The sequence below is a fragment of the Oratosquilla oratoria genome, chromosome 13, assembly GCF_046742065.1.
Source record: "Oratosquilla oratoria isolate Oo_2021 chromosome 13, ASM4674206v1, whole genome shotgun sequence".
NCBI classification, from domain to species: domain Eukaryota; kingdom Metazoa; phylum Arthropoda; class Malacostraca; order Stomatopoda; family Squillidae; genus Oratosquilla; species Oratosquilla oratoria.
Window position 1 is genome coordinate 19,967,194 of NC_134789.1, and position 22,738 is coordinate 19,989,931.

Below are 22,738 nucleotides of genomic sequence, written 5' to 3' on the forward strand. Positions count from 1 at the left end.
TTGAGTCATTACACTATGATGTTAGCTTAAGTACTATTTAATTCAACCTTTTATATTATGTAAACTCAGTACTTAGCTGTTACAAGTATTTCCAATACCATAATCCTTCCTGGAGCCTACTCGGTGTGTGGAGAAAACGGGCCGTTCCCTCATCTCATAGCAACACACACACACACATACACATGAACGCACGCAAATGCTAGGTGCCTTTATCAGTTACACCAGGCTATCACATGTGTCATAAGATTTTTTGTCCTGGAAATTATCACCCATGGCTAGTTCATCAAAACGGTTTAGTTATACTATCGCATACAAGCTACAAGTTGTACGATATGCCAAAGAACACTGTAAAAGAGCAGCAGAAAGACACTTTGAACCACCGCCTACCGAAAAAATGATTCGGCAGTGGAGTTAATATATCTACATCCATATTTTTGAATTTTTTATCTTATTGTTATGAAAATAAAACCACCCTTGGACAATGAAAAATGTATAGTATATTTACTAATCACCAACCAGTATCATCGCCATACAAACAAAATCAGACAAGTGATTTTGTAATGTAAACAATACGTTCAATACGTGTCGTCCTTGCTTCTTATGTTTTTGTGTTCAGTGGTCGGGTATATGGTGAATGTGTTCTTGTATGAGAATGACTTCTTTTTTTTTTTTTTAGAAATTTCTTTCAAATATTAGGGTGCGTCTTCCAAGATGCAGCGTCTTGCAAGCCGTAAAATACGGTAATCAATATGCCGACGTCGGCATCATCGAGTACCCACTTGCTCCTCATGCCGCCTACGTAGGCATCACCGTATAGAAGTGGTTAATAAGTTATAAGTTTCTCCGAATAATTTATTTACGTGTTTGTCAGGTGTCAAGTCACTTGAGATGACTACTCCTAGGTCCCTCTCTGAGTTTACTTTCTTTACTTCTTTGTTTCCAATCATATATTTTCCTGAAACTCTGTTTTTGCCTCTTCCAAATTCCATTATGCTACATTTCTTGATGTTGAAGTTCATCTCAGATTTCTGGCTCTATTCCCATACTTTATCCAGGTCATCTTGTAGCGATCTGCCATCTTCATCTGTTTTCACTCTCTTGAGTAATTTGGCATTGTTGGCAAAAAAATTGATGTAACAATTTACTCCTTTGTCCATATCATTTATGTATATGGCAAACATTAAAGGAGCCAAAACAGAGCCTTGTGGGATGCCACTTTTGACATCTTCCCATTTCAAAATTTTGTCCCTAAGTACCACTCTCATTTTTCTCCCAGTTAAGAAGTCCTTCACCCATTCCAATAGTTTACCTTGAATTCCTCCTATTTTTTCAATCTTATTAACTTTATGTGAGGTACCTTGTCAAAAGCCTTTTGCAGGTCCCGGAAGGCGCAGTCTGCCCATCCATCTCTTTCTTGTACCATCTTAATTAGTCTCGAGTAAAAGCAGATCAGATTTATGGTGCACGATCTTCCACTTCTAAAACCAAATTGTTTGGGGTTATTATTTTATTTTCTTCCAAGTGTTTGGTCCATCTGTTCCTGATAATCTTTTTGCATATTTTTGCTACTGTGCTTGTGAGGGACACCTGTCTAAAGTTTGTAGGATCTTCCCTGTTTCCTCCTTTGTATATTAGTACTATGTTTGCATCTTTTCAATCTTGCGGTATTTTTCCCTCTTTTAAAGAGAAGTCTATTATCTTGTGTAGTTTATCTGTCAGTTCATCTATACACGCTTTCAATATCCAATTTGCAGTTTCATCTGGTCCATTCGACTTTCTGACATCTAGGCTTTTCATTTGGTCTCTAATTTCCCTCTGTGTTATTTTTATTTCCTTCATCATGGGTGAACTTTCTAGTTGTTGTTGTCGTTCCCTAGACTGTCTGTCCGAGCAGTCCCGTCTCCCCAAGGAATGCCACAGCCAAAACTGGGTTTTCCCACAAATCCTTTATAGAGAGTATGTTGTGTTGTTTGCATGCATGATTGTGTATAATGCAGTCTTCCATTATGTGTTGTATGGTATGGGGTGAAGTGTTACATCCTGGGCAGCTGTTCGTCCTGCTGGGGTTGTGAGCTCTCAATTGTAAAAACAGACCTGAAGTGTCTGATCATAACTTCTGCCATCTCTGTGTCGTCTATGTACTCTTTATCTCCACGCAATTTTACTATATCATGCTTATCCTTTAGTTTGTCATTTACATATCTGTAAAAGAGTTTTTGTTGATCGTTACATTTGTCTATGATATCCCTTTCGTATTCTCTTTTTTCTTTCCTGCGTATGTTTACATATTAATTTCTAAGTTTATATATGTTTGCCATTTGGATGTTTTCCTGTCTTTTTTCCATTTTTTCCATGCTTTATCTCTCCTGGCTTTAGCCTCACTACATCTTTTGTTAAACCAACATTTTATATAAATTTCTTTTTGTTTCTTTTTTGGTACATATTTGTTAACTCCCTCTTTATAATTCTCTTTAGATATGTTCCATTTGTCATCCATATTTGTTTCCTCTTTAGAGAACCTATCCCAATTTGCATTTTGGAAAAATTTCCTTAGTTCTACAAAGTTCGTTTTGTTGTACATAAATCTTCCTTCTCTATGTTTGTCATTTCTATCTATGTTGTTCTGTTCTTTTAATTCAAACTCTATTAGTATATGGTCGCTTTTTCCAATTGGTGTTTTATACTCCATTCTGTTCACAATATCTGGTTCAGAGGTTAATACTAGGTCTAGTTTTGATGGTTCCTCATTGTTTCTATATTTAGTATTCTCCTCAACCCGTTGTGTTAGAGTGTACTTGATGGTCATATATAGTAGCATGTTGCTCCAGAGTTCATCTCCCCCTTGACTGTCATTTTTTCCCAAATTATATCTTTTGCATTAAAATTGCCCATGATTACTATGTTTCCACCCTCTTTCAGTAATTCATTTAGCACCTTTATTGTTTCTTCCAATAATTTGGAATGTTCACTGTCTGGCCACGCATGGGTTTTTGGTGGTACATACACTACTACAAATTTTCTGCTTTTCATCTTTTTGTTTGCAATTTTAATCATTATTACTTCTGTATTTCCCTGATCTTCAATTACCTTTGTCACATTTAAACCTTCTTTGGTCAATATCAGTTCTGTTTTTCACCCAGTGGTTATATAAACCATGTCCCACTATGCTTGTTAACCCCTTCCATACGGTGCCGCACACGTAGGCGTCATGGACTTAGATCTCGGTGGCAGCAACCAATGCCAGCCGTACGACGTGTCGTAATAATACTCGCATCATAAAATATAGTCACCGCTTATATCGATCGTTCTCTCTTCACCCGTGAATTTTGATAACCATAGAAAATGCGATTACAAAAGAATTAGAAAGAATGTCATTATGGAGGGGCGACTACAATAAATATAATCAAGACGCCGATATGGCAGCCTCGCGAATACACTCGCTCCCCATGACGCCTACGTGTGCGGCACCGTATGGAAGGGGTTAATAGCATAATAGTGGTCCTTTCAGTTTTGTCTCTACTATGCCATGATGTCAGGTTTTTCTGTTTCTAGATAGTCATTTAGTTTGTTGATTCCATAGATCATACCATTGATGTTTGTGTATGCCACTTTTCTTTTCATTTTTCTTTTCTTTCTTGGTTTAAGTTTCCATTTTTTTTATATACCATTTTTTCAGTCTGAAATCCAGCACTCCAAAAAAAAACTCGTTTTATTCCGTCTCTGTTCTCTTATCATTTCTATCACTTGCTTCAATTCTGAGTGCTTTGTCTTTATCTTTTTCCTCATCATTTAAGATGAGGTGTCTGAGAAATATGATGGTTACTAGGTTAGATAGAGTGAAAAATGAAGAGGTAAGGAGGAGAACAGGGGTGGTAAGGGAGTTGGGAGATAGGGTCAATGAAAGAGTATTAGGATGGTTTGGACACATGGAAAGATTGAGTGAAGAAAGATTAGTAAAAGAGGTATGGAAGGCAGATGTGAAGGGAGTGAACATGAGGGGACATCCTAGGATGAGATGGATGGATGGGGTGAAGGGGGCTTTGGGGAAGAGGTGAATGTCTGTTGAGGAAGGACGGGAGAGGACAGAAGACGGGTGACTGGAGAATGGTTGTATATGTATGATGCTGTGATGCATGAGGTGGAATGGGTGGGGGGATGGGGGGGTGAGGTAGTATGTGTGAAAAAATTTGACGCAGCCTGAAGGGATTTCTCCCCGTCTTCTCCTTTCTGCATTTGGGGGGGGGGGGGACAGAGAGGGTGGGTTGCCAATTTAATGAAGTGCTTGCTGTGGATGTGCTGTGTCTTGTGACACTGCCTCTGACCCAGGGCAGTGGACAAGGTGCAGGGATGACCCGTCATCCAGGAGGTGCTAAGATAAGAGTGAGGGTGGAGTGTATTTAACCACTTCTGTACGATGATGCCTACGTAGGTGTCATGAGGAGCAAGTGGGTACGCGATGATGCCGACGTCGGCGTCTTGATTATATTTATTGTAGTCATACCTGCGTGACCCTCATTCTCTCTAAACTGGCTACATCATATTTTCTATGGTTATCAAAATTCATGGGTGAAAGAGAACGAGCGATTGAGCAGTGACTTTATTTTTTATAATGCGATTATTATGACGCAACATCGCACGTCGGGCAGCTAATGCTGCCAGACGTGCGATGTGCCCCGGAGTGAAGAGATTAAGGATGGAATGGGTGGGAATGGTTTTATGCCTTTTTCTTTTTGGCTACCTCCCTTGTAAGGGGAAAAGCCTTGGTATATGTATGTTCTATAGTTATCCTTTTTGAGTTTCTTTTTGTGTCCTCTTGTTTTTCCGATGTCTCTTTTTAGTAAATCCTTCCTATCAAGGATTTCCATTCCTTTCATGATTCTATAGATAGTCAGTAGATCACCTCTTTTTCTTCTCTGCTCCAGTGTTAGTAGTTCTAATTTGGATAATCTTTGGATGTTAATTTGGAAAGAGCTGGTGCCAACTTTGCCGTTGCCCTCTGTATTCTTTCTAATTTCTTTATATTCTTTTTAGCACTGGGTGTCCATAGTGTTGCTGCATATTCCAGTTTTGGTCTCATTAATGTGACTAAATTTTTTTGATCATTTCTTCATCCAAATAGTCAAATGCACATTCATTGACCTTAATAGGTTGAAGGTTTCTCCGACTATTTTGTTGATGTTTGTCTGGTGTCATGTCTTTGCTGATTATTACTACAAGGTCTCTTTCCGAGTGCACTTTTTTTTATTTCTTCTTTACCAATTTTATCATTTTTTGATATTCTGTTTTTACTTTTTTCCAAACTCCATCAGTTGTCTTGATATTGAAGTTCACATCCCATTTTTGAGTCCATTTCCAGATTTTGTCCAGGTCTGATTGTAATGATTCGCAATTCTCCTCTGTTATTACTTTCTTTAGTATTTTTGTCATCTGCAAAGAAATTCATATAACACTCCACTCCTTCATTCATGTCATTTATATATATGGGAAACATGATTGGAGCCTGCACTAACCTTTGCAGGACACCACTTATAATTTTTTCCCATTTCGATTATTTGTCTCTAATTACTACCCTAATTTTTCTCCCAGTCAGGAAGTCTTCCATCCATTCCAATAATTTACCTCCGATGGCACCTATTGATTCTATTTTTCTTATTAATTTCTTGTGTGGTACCTTATCAAATGTTTTTTGTAGGTCTAGATAGGCACAGTCTGCCCATCCATCCCTTTCTTGTATTATTTCTATTAGTCTCGAATAGAAGCAGATCAGGTTTGTTGTACAAGATCTTCCTTGTCTAAATCCAAATTGATTTGGATTCAGTATAGTTTTTTCTTCCAGACGTTTAACCCATCTACTTTTGATAACTTTTTCACATATTTTTGCTACTGTGCTTGTTAGGGAGACCAGTTTGTAGTTAGTTGGATTTTCCTTATCAAATGTTTTTTGTAGGTCTAGATAGGCACAGTCTGCCCATCCATCCCTTTCTTGTATTATTTCTATTAGTCTCGAATAGAAGCAGATCAGGTTTGTTGTACAAGATCTTCCTTGTCTAAATCCAAATTGATTTGGATTCAGTATAGTTTTTTCTTCCAGACGTTTAACCCATCTACTTTTGATAACTTTTTCACATATTTTTGCTACTGTGCTTGTTAGGGAGACCAGTTTGTAGTTAGTTGGATTTTCCTTGTTTCTCCTTTATATATTAGTACTATATTTGCATTTTTCCAGTCCTGTGGTACCTTTCCTTCTTTGAGTGAGCATTTGATTATATTGTATATTTTATATGTTAACTCCTCTATGCGTTCTTTCAGTATCCAATTTGCAATTCCATCTGGACCATGGAATTTTCTGACATTTGGTTGGTGATTTCCTTATGTGTTACAGTTATTTCCTTTTCTGTACTTGCTCACAGTTAGGTGAGTTCTCAATTGTAAATACCGATTTGAAATGATTGTTCATAATTTCTGCCATTTCTTGTTCTTTTGTATATTCATAACTTCCCTGGCACAGCTTTTTTATTTCTTGTTTATTCTTTAATTTACCATTCACATATCTGTAAAATAGTTTAGGTTGTTCCTTGCATTTTTCTATTATTTCTTTTTCATAGTTTTTCTTTTCATCTCTGTGTATTTTTACATAATTGTTTCTTAGTTTGATGTATGTTTGCCATTTGCTATTTTTTTTTTTTTTTTCCATTTTTTCCAGGCTTTGTCTCTTATCCTTAGCTTCACTACATTTTTTGTTGTTCACTGTTTGCTAGTTGCTAGTTTTGTTCTAGATAGTACTTCCTCTGCAATCATTTGTGACCAATATTTTTTTTTTTTTTTTTGAGTACCTATTCTATATGTCTCTTCAATTTCTTTATCTACACTTTGTCCCACCTCATGTATCTCTTTCAGAATTTCTATAGTGATCTCTTTGTCTTCATTTTCTCTCTGATATGTAGGAACATCATGTTTCTCTTTAACCACTTCAGTACGGGACTTAAATCTCGCGGGCAGCAGCCAATGCCAGCCGTATGATGTGTCGTAATAATACTCGCATCATAAAATATAGTCACCGCTTATATCGATCGTTCTCTCTTTCACCCGCGAATTTTGAAAACCACAGAGAATGGGATTCAGGGCGCATTTGGGAGAATGTAAAAACACAGGGGCGACTACAATAAATATAATCAAGACGCCGATATGGCAGCGTCGCGAATCCACTTGCTCCTCATGACGCCTACGTGTGCGGCACCATATGGAAGGGGTTAATACCATAGATTGCAATGCATCTTTTTTTGTCCATTGTGTCCCTGACCAAATTACCTTTCTCTTGGATTACCGTTGCCTTAGCATTCTCCTTGACCTGCTGCTCCACTGTTTCTTTAAAAGATAATTTTTTACTTTCCTGCTCTACTTTCCACTGTTTCTTTATTTCTTGCAAGTAATTTTCTTTGATATTTTCTTCCACTTTCTTGGTTACTGCCTGCATTTGATCCTTCATCTCTGTCTTTAATGCCTTATTCCTGTTCATATCTTCATTTTTCAATCTTTCATTTTCTCATATTTAGTTCCATTTTCAACTCATCTATTTCCCTGTTATTTTCTTCATTGGCCCTTCTTAATACTTTTGCATTCACTTTTGAGTTTGATTATTTCATCTAACAATTTGTTGATTTCCCTATTTCTTATTATATTTTTAAACCTGGGTTCTCTTTCCATGTCTATCCTTCTATACATACTAGTATTATCCCTACCAAATCCAGAAAATACATTTCTTTCAAACTTTTAGTATGTCTTTGGTGTTTTGTTCAGGCACGTCCTTTTCAGGATAACCCTGAGCGGTGACTCTACTTACGTCTAGGCTCTTTTTGTTGGTCCCTTGTCCCTTTTATCTTCGTTTTTTCCTTCAATTTTTAGTAATTGATCATGAAAAAAAAAATAAAGATACAAAGATGGTTACATTGTCAGCCACTCGAATTATATCTCCCTTCTCGTTTTTGTATACAACTCAGCAGAGTTGGTTGGTTCCAAATTCGTCCATTGGCAAAGTGGTAGTTAGTGGTTCAGAGCTTGTTTTCAATACGTCTTGCTTCAATCGCTGCTCGTGAGGTAGCCAAGGTGTGCATCCAGTCCCACCCATTCAACTCCCATCCACCACCCTTGTTTCCCTCTTATCTTAGCTCCTCATGGATGAAGGGTCATCCCAGTTTCCTGCCCACTGCCTGCATCAGAAGCAATGCAGCAAGACACAGCACATCCAGAGCAGGGCTGCTTCATTTACACAGTGCACCCCCCCTCAAATGGAAAATAGAGAAAACACCATGCCAATAATCTTTCATCAGCCCTATCTGTCAGCTCCCTTTTCACCCCTGCTCTCCTCCTCATCTCCTCATTTCTCACACTATTCAACCTTGTAACTCCTACCATGCTTTTCAGACACTTCATCTCAAACACATTTAAACTCATCCTTTTTGTTTCTCTTTAGTTTTAAGTCTCTGACCCATACACTGTTGTAGGCATGATTACCCCTTCAATGCAAGTGCATAGCAAATATTATTTGGGGGGGAAAATTGTGGAAATAATATGAGTTGGGAGAAGATACTCAGTAGTATTTAGTTTTATTTCAATATTTGATGCCCTCAGTGATGTAAATTTTTATTGTCCGATATATTTGCAGGGACTAAGCAAAGACAAAGACAAGAGGGATGATAATGTGCGCAATTCCTTTTGGGTCTACAATATAACGCAGAATAAATGGTGAGTCCATGATGATGATAATGATAATTGTTGCCTCAAGTTTCACTGATGAAACCTACAGCCCCACAGTGACTGGCAACGGTACCTGGGCCCTACCATAGATCTCTCCAGAAAGAAACTTTGGATTATTGTCTGTGTTGTATTGGTGTGGGTTTGTTTCTGTTTCAATAGCTAGTTCCAGCCATTGAAATAGAAACAGTTTCACACTAATACAACACAAGCAATAATCTTAAGTAGAATGGGAGCAGTTGCTGGTTTCAGCCCTCCTTACATGAAATAGTGGAAGAAAGTCTGTTTAAGTTGATGCAGAGAGATACTGGGTCTGGTCTGGAGATCAGGTGCCAGCCCTTGGGGGTTGAACCTCCAAATAGAGGTGGTGGAGTTGGCAGTTTTTGACTCAGCCATCCATCTTGCAGAACTACCACCACCATGTACCTATCATTGGTCCCTAAGGCCATGATTGAAAGATCAAATAACAAATAAGAATTTGTGCCACATTTTAATCATCAGTATTAAAGATTGAGATTTTATATCATGAAGTGTGTTACAGGTCATGTATATATCGTAATGAGCAAACAAGTGAGTCCTACTGGAGTAAAATGCAACATGTTGAACCATGTCCTCGATTTGCCCACCAACTTGTTTATGACGATATCAGAAAGGTACGTGGTTCATTGGGATTAAGTTGAATTATTTTAGTTTGTTATTCTTTTTCTGCTAGAGGGGATGGAGAGGGGGTTCATCAATTAAATGAAGCAGCCTTGCTGTGTATGTGCTGTATCTTGCTACATTGCTTTTGACCCAGGGCAGTGGGTGAGATGCAGGGATGACCCATCCTCCAGGAGGAGCCAAGAAAAGAGGGAGGGAGGTGAATGGGAGTGGAGTATGTGGGGATTAAATGGGTGGGAGTGGATTTATGCCTTTGATTTTGGCTACCTCCCTTGTAAGTGGGAAAATGCCATTGGTGTATATATATGTATGTATATATTATGAAAGTGGTTTGTTACAAGATTTCTTGTGTTATTTCATTTTCAGTTTTACACACCTCTAAACATTTTCAAAAGAATTGACATTTTGCCCAAATTATTATACTGTGGTGCATACTGCTTTCATATTTAATTAGAAATTAGATATATGCAAATGTTAGAGATGTTATAGAATATATCTGTCTACCAAAAGGCTTCTTCCCCTATTATAAGGGAAGTAGCCAGCCAAGGCATGCACCTATTCTCCATCATCCCACACCCTCTATTCATGCCACACCCATGCAATCACCCACTTGTTTTCTCTATAACCTTAGCTCCTTGTGGATAAAGGACCATCCCTGGTCCCTGGCCACTGCCTTTGTCAAAAGCAGTGCAGTACAACATGGCACTTCCATAGCAGGGCCCAACAGCTGATCCTAGTTTACCCTCATGGCTTCATTTACATAGCAACCCTCCTTCTTCATGCACTCACTAATGAATAGAGAAAACAAGGACCCTTCAGGCCTCATCAATTTATCATCCTATATACCAAATTGGCTCTTTCTTCATTAAAAGAGGGTGGCAGAGCCAAAGCTACCCACCCTACAACCATCCAAAAACCTTCAACTCTTAACTCCTTGTGAATAAATGGTCACCCCTATCCCTTTCCACACTGCTTGGGTCATAGGCAATACAGCAAAACTTTCACAGCAGGGCCCAATAGTTGAAACTGGTTAACTCGCACCACTTCATTATATGGCAGCTGTTTCCCCCCTTTTTCTCTCAAGAAATATACAGAGCAGATAAGAAGAAATGCCTTTAGATGCATAATTTTATCCATTTACAGTCATTCTCCACTCACATCTTTAAATGCTTTCTCCCATGCTCAACAGACTTTCCTCATGCATTCAGTGCCCCCTTCATCCCATCCATCAACCTCATTTTTGGTCTTCTCATTATTTCAGGTTCATTATTTGTTTGGAGGTAATCCAGGAAAGGTTACCTTACCCAAGATGAGGTTGGATGATTTCTGGTCTTTACGGTTATCACGTCCATCACGAGATCAATTGCTCCAGAGGTGTATATTGCTTATTAGGAAGCACAAGTAGGTTTTAATCAGTGTTTGTGGATATTTATGCATCTTATGTTGTTTGTGTAGTGCTTCAAGGAATTACTAAATGTAGAGGAGGATAGGGAAGCTTTGATTGTGGTGGTGGAAGCTGTGAAGAGAATGTCAAGGATATTGCAAAAGGGGAAATACATGTAACTCTTAAGTGTGTGTGTGTGTGTATATATATATATATATATATATATATATATATATATATATATATATATTTATATATATAAAATGTGGGAGAAATAAAGAAAAATGAGGTGGGTTAGATGGGTGTCATGCAGTGTCTATAAAGGGAGGTACATTGATGGTGGACTGGCTGGTGAAGTTGTATAATTAATGTTTGTCTGAAAGAGGGTAGAGTGCTGGAGGACTGGAGAAATGCCTATATAGCTCTGCTTTACAAGAGAAAAGGAGACAATTGTGAGTGTAGTAATTTCAGAAGGATCAGTTTGTTGTGTGTCATTGGGAAGCCTTATGGGATGGTTTTGGTTGAGAGGATTAGGAGAGGAACAGAGGGAGTAATTGGTGAGGAACAGTGTGGATTTAGGAAAGGTAGAGGTTGTGTGGATCAAATTTTTGTGGTAAGATAGATATGTGAGAGAGCTGTAGGAAAAGGTAATGATGTTTTTTAGGCCTTTATCAACTTGAAAAAGACTTATGACAGGGTAGACAACAAGGCATTGTGGGAGGTATTGCAGATATATGGGATAGGAGGAAAGCTGTTAAGAGCAGTCAAGAGTTTTCAAGAGAGTAGTAGAGATTTTAGAAATCTCTACTACTAATGAAATTAGAGAGAGTAGTTAGAATTAGAAATGGCGAGAGTGAGTGGTTTGAGGTAAAAGTGGGATTTCACCAGGGATGTGTTATGTCCTCATGGCTGTTCAATGTGTACATGGATGGGGTGGTGTGAAAGGTAAATGCAAGGGTAAAGGGCAGGGATTGGAGATTGTTAAAGAAATTTAAGAAAAAATGGGAGATAAGCCAGTTGTTGTTTGCTGATGACTCTGCACTTGTAGTAGGAACGGAGGAGGGATTAAGGAAGTTAGTGACAAAGATTGGAAAAGTGTGTGAAAGGAGGAAGTTGAAGATAAGTAAGGTGATGAGATGTACAAGTGGAGTGGATGGCAACAAATTGGAAGTTAATATTAAAAGAGAGAGACTGGAGGAAGTGGATAGCTTTAGATACTTGTGGGTGCATGTGGTGGGGAAGGGAGGAGTGGAGGTGGAGGTAAAATGTAGATCAAGACTAGCAAGTAAATGCCTAGGGGGGTTTAACCTCTTCCATACAATGAAGTCTATGTATGCATCATGAGGCGCGAGTGGGTATACAAATATGCCGATGTCAGCGTCTTGATTATATTTATTTTGTAGTAGCTGCTGAGTGACCCGAATTCTATGAACTGGCCTGATCATGTTTTCTGTGTTTATTATTACTCGGTGAAAGAGAATGAGAAATACAACAGTTAATTTATATTTTATAACATGAGTATTGTGATGCATCAACCATTGTAACTCTGGCATCCGATGCAGTGTGCGAGAATTTGACTTGTATTGAAGAGATAAAAAATTGTAATGAAAAATAGACATTTGGGAATGGATGTTAACCACTTCAGTACGGGACTTAAATCTCGCGGGCAGCAGCCAATGCCAGCCATATGACGTGGCGTAATAATACTCGCATCATAAAATATAGTCACCGCTTATATCAATCGTTCTCTCTTTCACCCGCGAATTTTGAAAACCACAGAGAATGGGATTCAGGGCGCATTTGGGAGAATGTAAAAACACAGGGGCGACTACAATAAATATAATCAAGACGCCGATATGGCAGCGTCGCGAATCCACTTGCTCCTCATGACGCCTACATGTGCGGCACCGTATGGTAGGGGTTAACCACTTCCATACGGTGACGCCTACGTAGGCAGCATGAGGAGCAAGTGGGTACTCGATGATGCCGACGTCGGCATCTTGATTATATTTATTGTAGTTGTACCTATGTAACTTCCATTCTCTCTAAACTGGCTTAATCATATTTTCTATGGTTATCAAAATACACGGGTGAAAGAGAACGAACGGTTGAGCACTGACTTTATTTTTTATAATGCGATTATTATGACACAACATCGCACGTCGGGCAGCTAATGCTGCCAGACGTGTGATATGCCCCAGAGTGAAGAGGTTAAGAGGAGATTGCATGAAGGAGTGATTGTGCTGACAGCACTGCGTGGGGCAGGAACATGGAACAGAAGAGAGGAAGAGGGAGAGCAGGGTGGAAAAGGAGTTGGGAGATAGGGTTGATGAAAGAGTATTGGGATGGTTTAGACACATGGAAAGAATGAGTGAAGAAAAATTAGTAAAAGAAATGTGGAAGGCAGAGGTGGATGGAGTGAACCTGAGGGGGCAACCAAGGATAAAATGAATGGATGGGGTAAAAGGGACATTGAGAAGGAGGGGTATGTCTGTTGAGGAAGGAAGGGAGAAGATATTAGATAGGGGTGAGTGGAGAATGGATGGATGATGCTGTGATGAATGAAAAGGAGCTGATGGGTGATGGGAGGGAGGTTAGGGAGTGGTTATGTGTGAGTGATATTTTGACACCCTGAAGGTATTTCTCCCTGTCTTTTCTATTTGTGCATGAGGGGAAGGAGGGGGTTTACCAATTAAATGAAGCGGCCTTGTTGTGGATATGCTGTGTCTTGCTGCATTGCTCCTGACCCAGGGTGATGGACAAGATGCAGGGCTGACTAATCATCCAGAAGGAGCCAAGAAAAGAGGGAGGGAGGGGTGGTGAATGGTAATGGATTGGGGGTGAAATGGGTGGGAATGAATTTGCCTTTGACTTTGGCTACCTCCCTTGTAAGAGAGAAAATCTGTTGCTATATATATATACATATATATATATATATATTTATATATATATATATATATGATGAAGGTGGAAAAAGAAGTCACGGGTCTAGTTCCGAGTTCCTGAGTTTATTCCTGACCGGTTTCGCTCTATGCTTCTTCAGAGGAATGTGAAGAAGCATAGAGCGAAACCGGTCAGGAATAAACTCAGGAACTCGGAACTAGACCCGTGACTTCTTTTTCCACCTTCATCAACTTGTCACAATGTACCAACATATATATATATGTATAATAAATGAGTGTGTGAAGATATTTGGGAGAAATGTAAATGTAGTGATGGGGATTCATAACCGCTTCAGTACAAGTCAAATTCTCGAGCACAGCATCAGCTGCCAAATGTATGATTCATCACACTACCTGCATAATAAAATATAGTCACTGCTTTGTTACTCATTCTCTTTTACTCATGAGTAATAATAAACACATAAAACATGATCAAACCAGTTCACAGAATCCGGGGGTAACTCATGTACAACTACAAAAAATATATAATCAAGATGCCGACACCAGCATCCTCATGTACCCACTACATAGATGTCATTGTACCAAAGTGATTAATGTAGGAGATGGCCAGTAGATGGGATTAGTAGAGAGGAACAAAGTTGGAGGAAACAATGATAAATTTGTTGGAGATGAGTATTGACTGGGAAATGATAAAAGCGAGATAAACATGTACAGTTAATTTTTGAGTTACACAAAGGTAATGTTCCTGAACAGTGTGGTACCTCAAAATCATGTATTTCAAACATGTTTTTCCCATTGGGTCAGGACAGTGTGAAATTTTGTAAAATAAGGGATGTATAGCTGTTGGAAAAGTAGGCATTTTAATCATATTTGTAAGGCAAGTTCTCATGAATTAGTAGTTAGTGATCAATCCAGAAGTCAGGAAACAGGTATTATATACCATAATTTTCTTTTGTTGTAGATTTATTGAATTAGCAATGGAGGATTCTATGGCAGCCCTACATTACCTGCAAACTAAATTACATGAGGCTGTAGACCACGACAAACCAGAACAGGTAGAGGAGTTTCAGAGTCTTGCATCAACACTCTTCCAAACTCCAGATCCTGCACTAAAAATGAGCAGCAGAGAAGCAGGTGCCTCATCTAGTCAAGACAATGGACAGGAGCCATTACAACTTGGTCAGCCTCTAGACTCCAGGCATGAGGGCAGGACTCGACTCTTCGACCAGCTAACCTCCTTCTTTCCAGAGCACATGACTCAGCCACGGGGGAACTTGGTTGACCTCGTCCTTTATTGAGTGTCATATCCCTCCATTCATTATCACAATGCAAAAAAGTTGAGCCATGCATTGTTGATGTGAAATCCCTCACACTTCTCATCCAGAATCATAATATAAAGCTGGCAACCATTTTGTCTTACACAGAACCAGTGGAAACGAATGGTGCACTAACTATTTGGGTGGCCTTAACTCTGTAGGAACTATACCAAAGAGGATGTTTTTGTAAAGTATCCTTAGGTGAATCTGTTGCAGTCATGGGAGGCCATAGCAGCAGGTAGTTCAGGGGTTGATTATGTAGGAGCAAGTAGCTTCATTGGGCTTAGGGAGATTGGGTAATCCATTACGGGTGGAGCACAGGAATTGGAGAGCTTGAATTTTGCTGGAGTCAGAATGTGATACCTTCAGGGGGGTTGTCAACCTAAGAAGTAGCATAAGTTGTAGACATGTCTCCTCTATAAGTAGGAACAATGGGTTAAGTCTATATCTCCCTCATTCCTCTCTTCTCATGTTCTATCTTCTTTCTTTCCTGTTTTCCTCCTCCCCCTCTCTCTCTATTTCCTGTCTTCCTCCTTTGTCTTCTTTCTCTATCTCTCTTCTTTTTTCTCTCTCAGTCTCACTTGACCCACTTCCTCCAATGCTATTATGTAATTGAATTAATAAAATTACCTTTACCAATTTTACTCCTTTCTAATCTTACACTACATTTATTTGAAGTTCAATTTTTTATTCCTCTCTGTCATTCCCTTTCCAATTCCCTCTTTCCTGTTCCTTGTTTTGTCTCCAATGGTTTTCCCCCAATGTGCATCAGCATTTCTACCTCTTCTATGTTTTATTTTATTATTCCAGCACACACACACCTTTGGCCCTAAGGCCTGAAGGATGGGGCAGTTTGATATTAAAACTCAAGACCCCAACAGAACAATAACATGAAAAATAGAATAATTGATCAAAAATCTCGTGCAAAATCTGTACACTCCTTGTACCCACTTTGCAGTTTTCAGCCTTTTGTTTTGCCTTTATTCAATCTTTGCATCATCTCACTTACTCCCTCTAGTTACCCCCTGTCCATTGCATTGTCTCTTCTTCCTATCTGTATCATTGCAGTACCTTTACCATGGTTTTACATCTCTACAGAATGAGGTTTGCAAGATTTTCTTCCAGTACCTTTTTTTGGTACCTTTTTGGTGTGTGAAAGAAGGAAGTTGAAGATAAATATGGGTAAAAGTAAGGGGATGAGATGTACAAGAGGAGAGGGTGGGTAATGTGGGTAAAAATAAGGTAATGAGATGTACAAGGGGAGAGGATGGCAGCAAATTGGAAATGAGTATTAAGGGATAAAGATTGGAAGAAGTGGATAGCTTTAAATACTTTGGGGCAAATGTGGTAGGAAAGGGAAGTGTGGGGGTGAAGGTAGAATGTAGATTGAGAGAATCAAGTAAATGCCTTGGGGTATTAAAAAGCATAATGAGAAATAGACATTTGGGAATAGATGCCAAGAGGAGATTGTATGAAGGAGTGATTGTGCTGACAGCACTGTATGGGGCAGAAACATCAAACATAAGAGAGGAAGAGTTTAAATGTGTTTGAGATGAGATGCCTGAGAAGTAGAGTAGGGGTTACTAGATTGGATAGAGTGAGAAACAAGGAGGTGAGAAGGAGAGTGGGGGTGGAAAAGGAGTTGTGAGGTAGGGTTGATGAAAGAGTATTGGGATGATTTGGACACATGAAAAGAATGAATGAAGATTAGTAAAAGATGTGTGGAAGGCAGAGGTGGGGGGAGTGAATATGAGGGGGCAACCAAGGATGAGATGGATGGTGTAAAAGGGGCATTGGGAAAGAGGGGAATGTCTGTTGAGGAAGGAAGGGAGAAGACAGAAGATAGGGGTGAGTGGAGAATGGTTGTGCATGGATGATGCTGTAATGCATGGAAGGGAGTGGATGGGGTGAGGGAATATGTGTGAATGATATTTTGATGCAACCCAAAGGTATTTCTCTCTGTCTTCTCTTTTTCTGCTTGAGTGGACAGAGAGGGGGTTCGCCAATTAAATGAAATGACCTTGCTGTGGATGTGCTGCATCTTGCTGCATTGCCTCTGACCCAGGGCAGTGGATGAGATGCAGGGATGACCCATCATCCAGGAGGAGCCAAGAAAAGAGGGAGGGAGGGAAGGTGAATGGGAGTGGAGTATGTGGGGATGAAATGGGTGGGAGTGGATTTATGCCTTTCACTTTGGCTACCTCCCTTGTAAAGGGGAAAAAGCACTTGGTATATGTATATACCTTTTTCGTCAACCTACTTCTTCCTTGTAAGGGGGAAAAAGCCGTGGTATATGTATGTATGTACGTCTTCCTTCTACCCTTGACTTACATATCATCATTGTTGCCCTATCCCCCATCAGTCTCTCCACATGCCCAAACTATTATAAAATGTTAGTCAATTGCACCTCACACTCCTTTTTACATGCTTCTTGTATACATTTCATGTATTTTTGTACATTTTCATTTCAGTGTACTGCCCAAACCCCCTAGTATCCACTCTTTCTTACAAGAGCATTATTTTTGCAATTATTTATTTTGAATGCGATATTTAATTTGATTATATTGATTTGATCACCTTTGGCTGTTGGGCCCTGCTATATAGGTGGTGTATCTTACTGTGTTGCCTCTGATTTCTTCTGACCCAAGCAGTGTTGCAGAGAATAGGAATGACTCTTCATCCATAAGGAGCTAAGATGGGAGGGACAGCAAATGGGTTTTTGGATTTGGTGTGGATTAGATGTGAGATTGGTATATACAATCAGCCACCCACCTTATAGGGGGGAGAGGACCTTTTGGTGTATGTATGTATGGAAACAAAGAAGGTTGTAGAAGAGAAGAAGCGAGCTTTCACAGATTGGTTACAAAATAGGATGAAGGAGTCATATGAGAGGTACAAAGAAAAGAAAAGAGAAGTAAAGCACAAGGTAATGGAGGCAAAGAGGAGAACAGATGTGAAATGGGGTAAGAGTATGACAGAAAATTTTGAAATTAATAAAAAAGATGTTTTGGAAAGAAATTAAGAGAGGAAGAGGAGGCAAATCTAATAGAGAAGAAAAGGTGCAGATGGAGAGATGATAATGGAAGAGAGGGCAGTAAGGGGAAGATGGTCAGAATATTTTAGGGAGTTACTAAATGTGAAGGAGAATAGGGAGGGAAAGATAGTTGCAGTGGGAAATGCTAAGAAAATGACCGTGATGAGTGAGGAAAATGCAGGAGAAACAAGGAAGGACGAAGTGATGGCAGTTGTTAAGATGATGAGAGCAGGTAAGGCACCTGGTCTGGATGAATGCCATGCAAAATGTCTAAAAAAAGGAGGTACAGTGATGGTGGATTGGCTGGTGAGGTTATATAATGTTTGCTGGAGAGAGGGTAGAGTGCCGGAGGACTGGAGGAGTGCCTGTATAGTTCCACTTTACAAAGGAAAAGGGGACAAGTGTGAGTATAGTAGTTTCAGAGGGATTAGCTTGTTAAGTGTAGTAGGGAAGGCTTTTGGGAGGATCTTGACTGAGAGGAACAGAGAGAGTAATTGGCGAGGAACAGTGTGGTTTTAGGACAGGTAGAGGTTGTGTAGATCAGATCTTTGTGGTAAGACAGATATGTGAGAAAGCTGGAAAAGGTAAGGATGTTTTTTGGGCTTTTATGGATCTGGAAAAGGCTTATGACAGGGTAGACAGGAAGGCACTGTGGGAGGTTATGCAGATATATGGGATAGGAGGAAAGCTTTTGGGAGCTGTCAAGAGTTCTTATGAGAGTAGTAGAGCATGCATCAGGATTAGAAATGGAGAGAAAAAGAGTGGTTTTAGGTAAAGCTGGGACTTCGTCAGGTATGCGTTATGTCACCCTGACTGTTCAACTTATACATGGATGGGGTGGTGCGAGAGGTAAATGCAAGGGTGGTGGGTCAGGGATTGGAGATGTTTAAAGAAAATAGAGAAAAGTGGGAGGTGAGTCAGCTGTTGTTTGCAGATGACACTGCACTTGTAGCAGGATCAGAGGAGGGATTGAGGAAGTTGGTGACACAGTTTGGTAGAGTGTGTGAAAGAAGAAAGTTGAATATAAATGTGGGTAAAAGTAAGGTGATGAGATTTACAAGGGTTGAAAGTGGCAACAGACTGGAAGTGAGCATTAAGGGAAAGCAACTGGAGGAAGTGGATAGTTTTAGATGCTTGGTTGCGAATGTGGCAGGAAAGGGTGGAATGGAGGTGGAGGTAGAATGTAGATTTAGTGAAGTGAGTAAAGGCCTTGGTGGATTAAAAAGTGTAATGAGGAATAGACATTTGGGAATGGATGCTAAGAGGAGATTGTATGTATGAGGCAGAAACATGGAACATATGAGAGGAAGAGAGGAGGAGTTTGAATGTGTTTGAGATGAGGTGTCTGAGAAGTATGATGGGGGTTACTAGGCTGGATAGAGTGAGAAATGAGGAGGTGAGGAGGAGAATAGGGGTGGAAAGGGAGTTGGGAGATAGGGTGGATGAAAGATTATTGGGATGGTTTGGACACATGGAAAGAAAGAGTGAAGAAAAACTAGTAAAAGAGGTATGGAAGGCATATATGGAGGGAGTGAATAGGAGGGGGCGACCTAGGATGAGATGGATGGATGGGGTGAAAGGGGCTTTGGGGAAGAGGGGAATGTCTGTTGAGGAAGGATGGGAGAGGACAGAAGATAGGGGTGAATGGAGAATGGTTGTATACGGATGATGTTGTGATGCATGAGGTGGAATGGGTGGGGGGAAGGGAGGGTTGCCGATTTAACGAAGTGGCCTTGCGTTGGATGTGCTGTGTCTTGTGACACTGCCTCTGACCCAGGGCAATGGACAAGATGCAGGGATGACCCATCATCCAGGAGGTGCTAAGATAAGAGAGAGGGTGGAGAGGAGTGGAGTGTATTAAGGATGGAATGGGTGGGAATGGTTTTTAAGCCTTTTTCTTTTTGGCTACCTCCCATGTAAGGGGGAAAAAAGCCTTTGGTATATGTATGTATGTATATATTATTACTGTATTATGATTTTATACATGTACTTGTATTTACCTAGCTGTATCTTACAGGAAGGGGAGCAACGCTTGTGGTGTCCCACCTTTGTATCTTGCAGTGTCTAGTTTGCTCTTAGATTTGTTTATGGTTTTTACACACACTGTTGTTTCGTCCAGCTGTTCCAAATGTCCACCACTGTGTGGAAAACTGTTTTTCTTCAGATCTCTTCTATAACTATCCTTTTTGAGTTTCTTTCCATGTGCTCTTGCATTTCTCTTGTCCCAATTTAGTAAGTCCTCTCTATCAAGTATTTTTGTGCCTTTCATGATTCTATAGATGGTCAGTAGGTCGCACACACATACACAAAAGTCTTTTTCCTCTTATAATGGGAGTGGCCAAGTTACAGCACACATCCACATCATAAACAAGTAAAAACAGATTCAACTGCCCATCCCATCTCAGCACCTTGGGAATAATAAGTCACCTAGTTTCTTGTCACACTGCTTGGTTTTAAAGCAGTGCAACAAGGCACACCTTCACAGCATTGTCTGACAGAGCTGGTTTACACAAAATGCTTCATTATATTGCAACACCACACACACACATACATCAACTTGGATAGTTTATGAAGTAGATGAAGAGAATATTCATTTGGGCCTTGTTATCTCACTATCCATTCTGCACTCTTTCCATTTACTCATTTGTTCTGCACTCTCTTCGATGCCAAATAAACAATCCACATGCATCAAACTCATTCTTGGTCTTCCTTTCAAGCTCCAAGCTCACTCAATCCATTTATGTTTTCTATTTTGCACTTTGCAATTTTTTCAACATTCTTTCCATATGCATAATCCTCCTTGGCATTCTCTTATCTACCTGTCTTTACAGCTTCCTTCCCAACCTCATTCTCTGCTTCATTTCCATGTTACTTGTTTTCATTCATGTGATACCTCATATATGTCTCAAACACTTCATCACAAAATTAGAAATGTTATAGATATTACAAGAATGGATAGAATGAGAAATGTTAAGATAACATATATATATATATATATATATATATATATGCTAATAAGAACACGGGTACGTGTGTTCACTTATGCAAAGTAGACCACTTGGAAAAAGGAAACTAACGAAGCAGAGCGCTTTCGTATATTACATCTTCAGTGCAACAAGTACAAAGTAATAGAAATGCATACATAATATATACACAAAACAAAGGAACAAGGACAGTTTGGATATGGGTAGCGGCCAATTACCCCCTGGGGGGCGGAAGGTCATTGTCAATTAACTTATGATGGTGGGGCGACATCAGGTCACAGTCGCCAGGGTCACATAGTATCGATGGGTTACAATTTACCTGATATCATCTTGCTAATTTCTTGATAAATAAAATTATCAAGTTTGTATAAGCCTTTATGAAGGTTGGTATTTTGATTACTGGTGGTATGAATCAAGCTACACTCTATCAAATTTCTTGCTATTATGTTGTTGGTATAATAGATTGGCTGAGCATTATCCCAATCAACTGGATGATTATTTGATTCAATATGTTTGAAAATACCACTCGAATTATTGCCATCCCTAACATTTTTCTTATGTTCAATTCTAATGTTTAAGGGTTTGGCAGTTTGACCTATGTAAAATTGATTACACATTTTGCAAGGAATTTTATATATGCATCCTTTTTTAATTTCAATACTATTGTTGATGAGTTTATGTTTTACTGTACTATCATTTTTAAAAACTACCTTTACGTTAAATCTTTTTAATAACTCTGTGATACTTAACAAATTTTCTTGAAATGGTAAAATTAAAACATTATGATAATTGAAAGGTGATTTGGGTTGAGGAATTAAAAATGATTTCCTTGCAAAATTGTAAGCAATATCAAGGAATTGCTTAGGGTATCTTAATTCTAGCCCAATGTTAAAAACATTTCTGATTTCTTCATCAATAAATACGAAAAGCTCTTAAAAACATAGAAGCAAAGACTGTACGTTTAATATTATTTGGATGAGAATAATAATAATGTATATATGAACTTACATTGGTTGGTTTACGATATACTTTAAATTTAAGGCTATTGTCATGACGTAGGATAGTGCAATCTAAGAAAGGTAAGGTACAATTTTTCTCAATTTCTAAAGTAAATTTAATAGAATCAACAAGGGTATTCAATTTAGTTAAAAAATCATGGATATTTTTATCTTCTGGCCAAAGACATAAAATGTCATCAATATACCTAAGCCAAGGGATGTTACAGGGGAAGATTTTGTGTAATATTTTAGTTTCGAAAAATTCCATGTATAAATTACTTAAAACTGAGGATAAAGGGTTTCCCATACTCATGCCGAATTTTTGGGAATAGAAATTACCATTAAATTGAAATTTACAATCTTTAACACATAACTTAATTAGTTCAATCAATGTAGAAGATGGCAATGGAAGAACATGTTTATTAAGTTCATTTTGAAGGTAAAATAATAAATCATTTATGGGAACTTTTGTGAATAAACTGACTATATCAAAACTAACCAATGTAAACTTATAATTTGGTTTAATATCATGGAGTTTGTCTATTAAATCAGAAGTGTTTGTAACATGAGAAGAAGAGATTGTACCTACTAAAGGGCTAAGTATAGTAACTAGCCATTTGGAAAGCTTGTAAGAAGCAGAACCAATTGACGAAACAATAGGTCTAGCGGGGTTGTTACATTTATGAGTCTTAATGAGACCATACATAT

The 22,738-nt window shown here is 39.0% G+C and overlaps 1 protein-coding gene across 1 annotated transcript in view; it reads left to right on the forward strand.

The window, feature by feature from the left end:
- Positions 1-21,095, forward strand: part of muskelin (muskelin 1) — a 124,874-nt gene extending 103,779 nt beyond the window's left edge. Inside the window, exons 12-15 of the mRNA XM_076196882.1 lie at positions 8,663-8,742; positions 9,293-9,404; positions 10,673-10,812; positions 14,660-21,095. Of these exons, the coding sequence (XP_076052997.1) occupies positions 8,663-8,742; positions 9,293-9,404; positions 10,673-10,812; positions 14,660-14,996 (669 nt within the window). The 3' untranslated portion in view covers positions 14,997-21,095. The remainder of the gene's footprint in view (positions 1-8,662; positions 8,743-9,292; positions 9,405-10,672; positions 10,813-14,659) is intronic.
- The last annotated feature ends 1,643 nt before the right edge of the window (positions 21,096-22,738 follow it).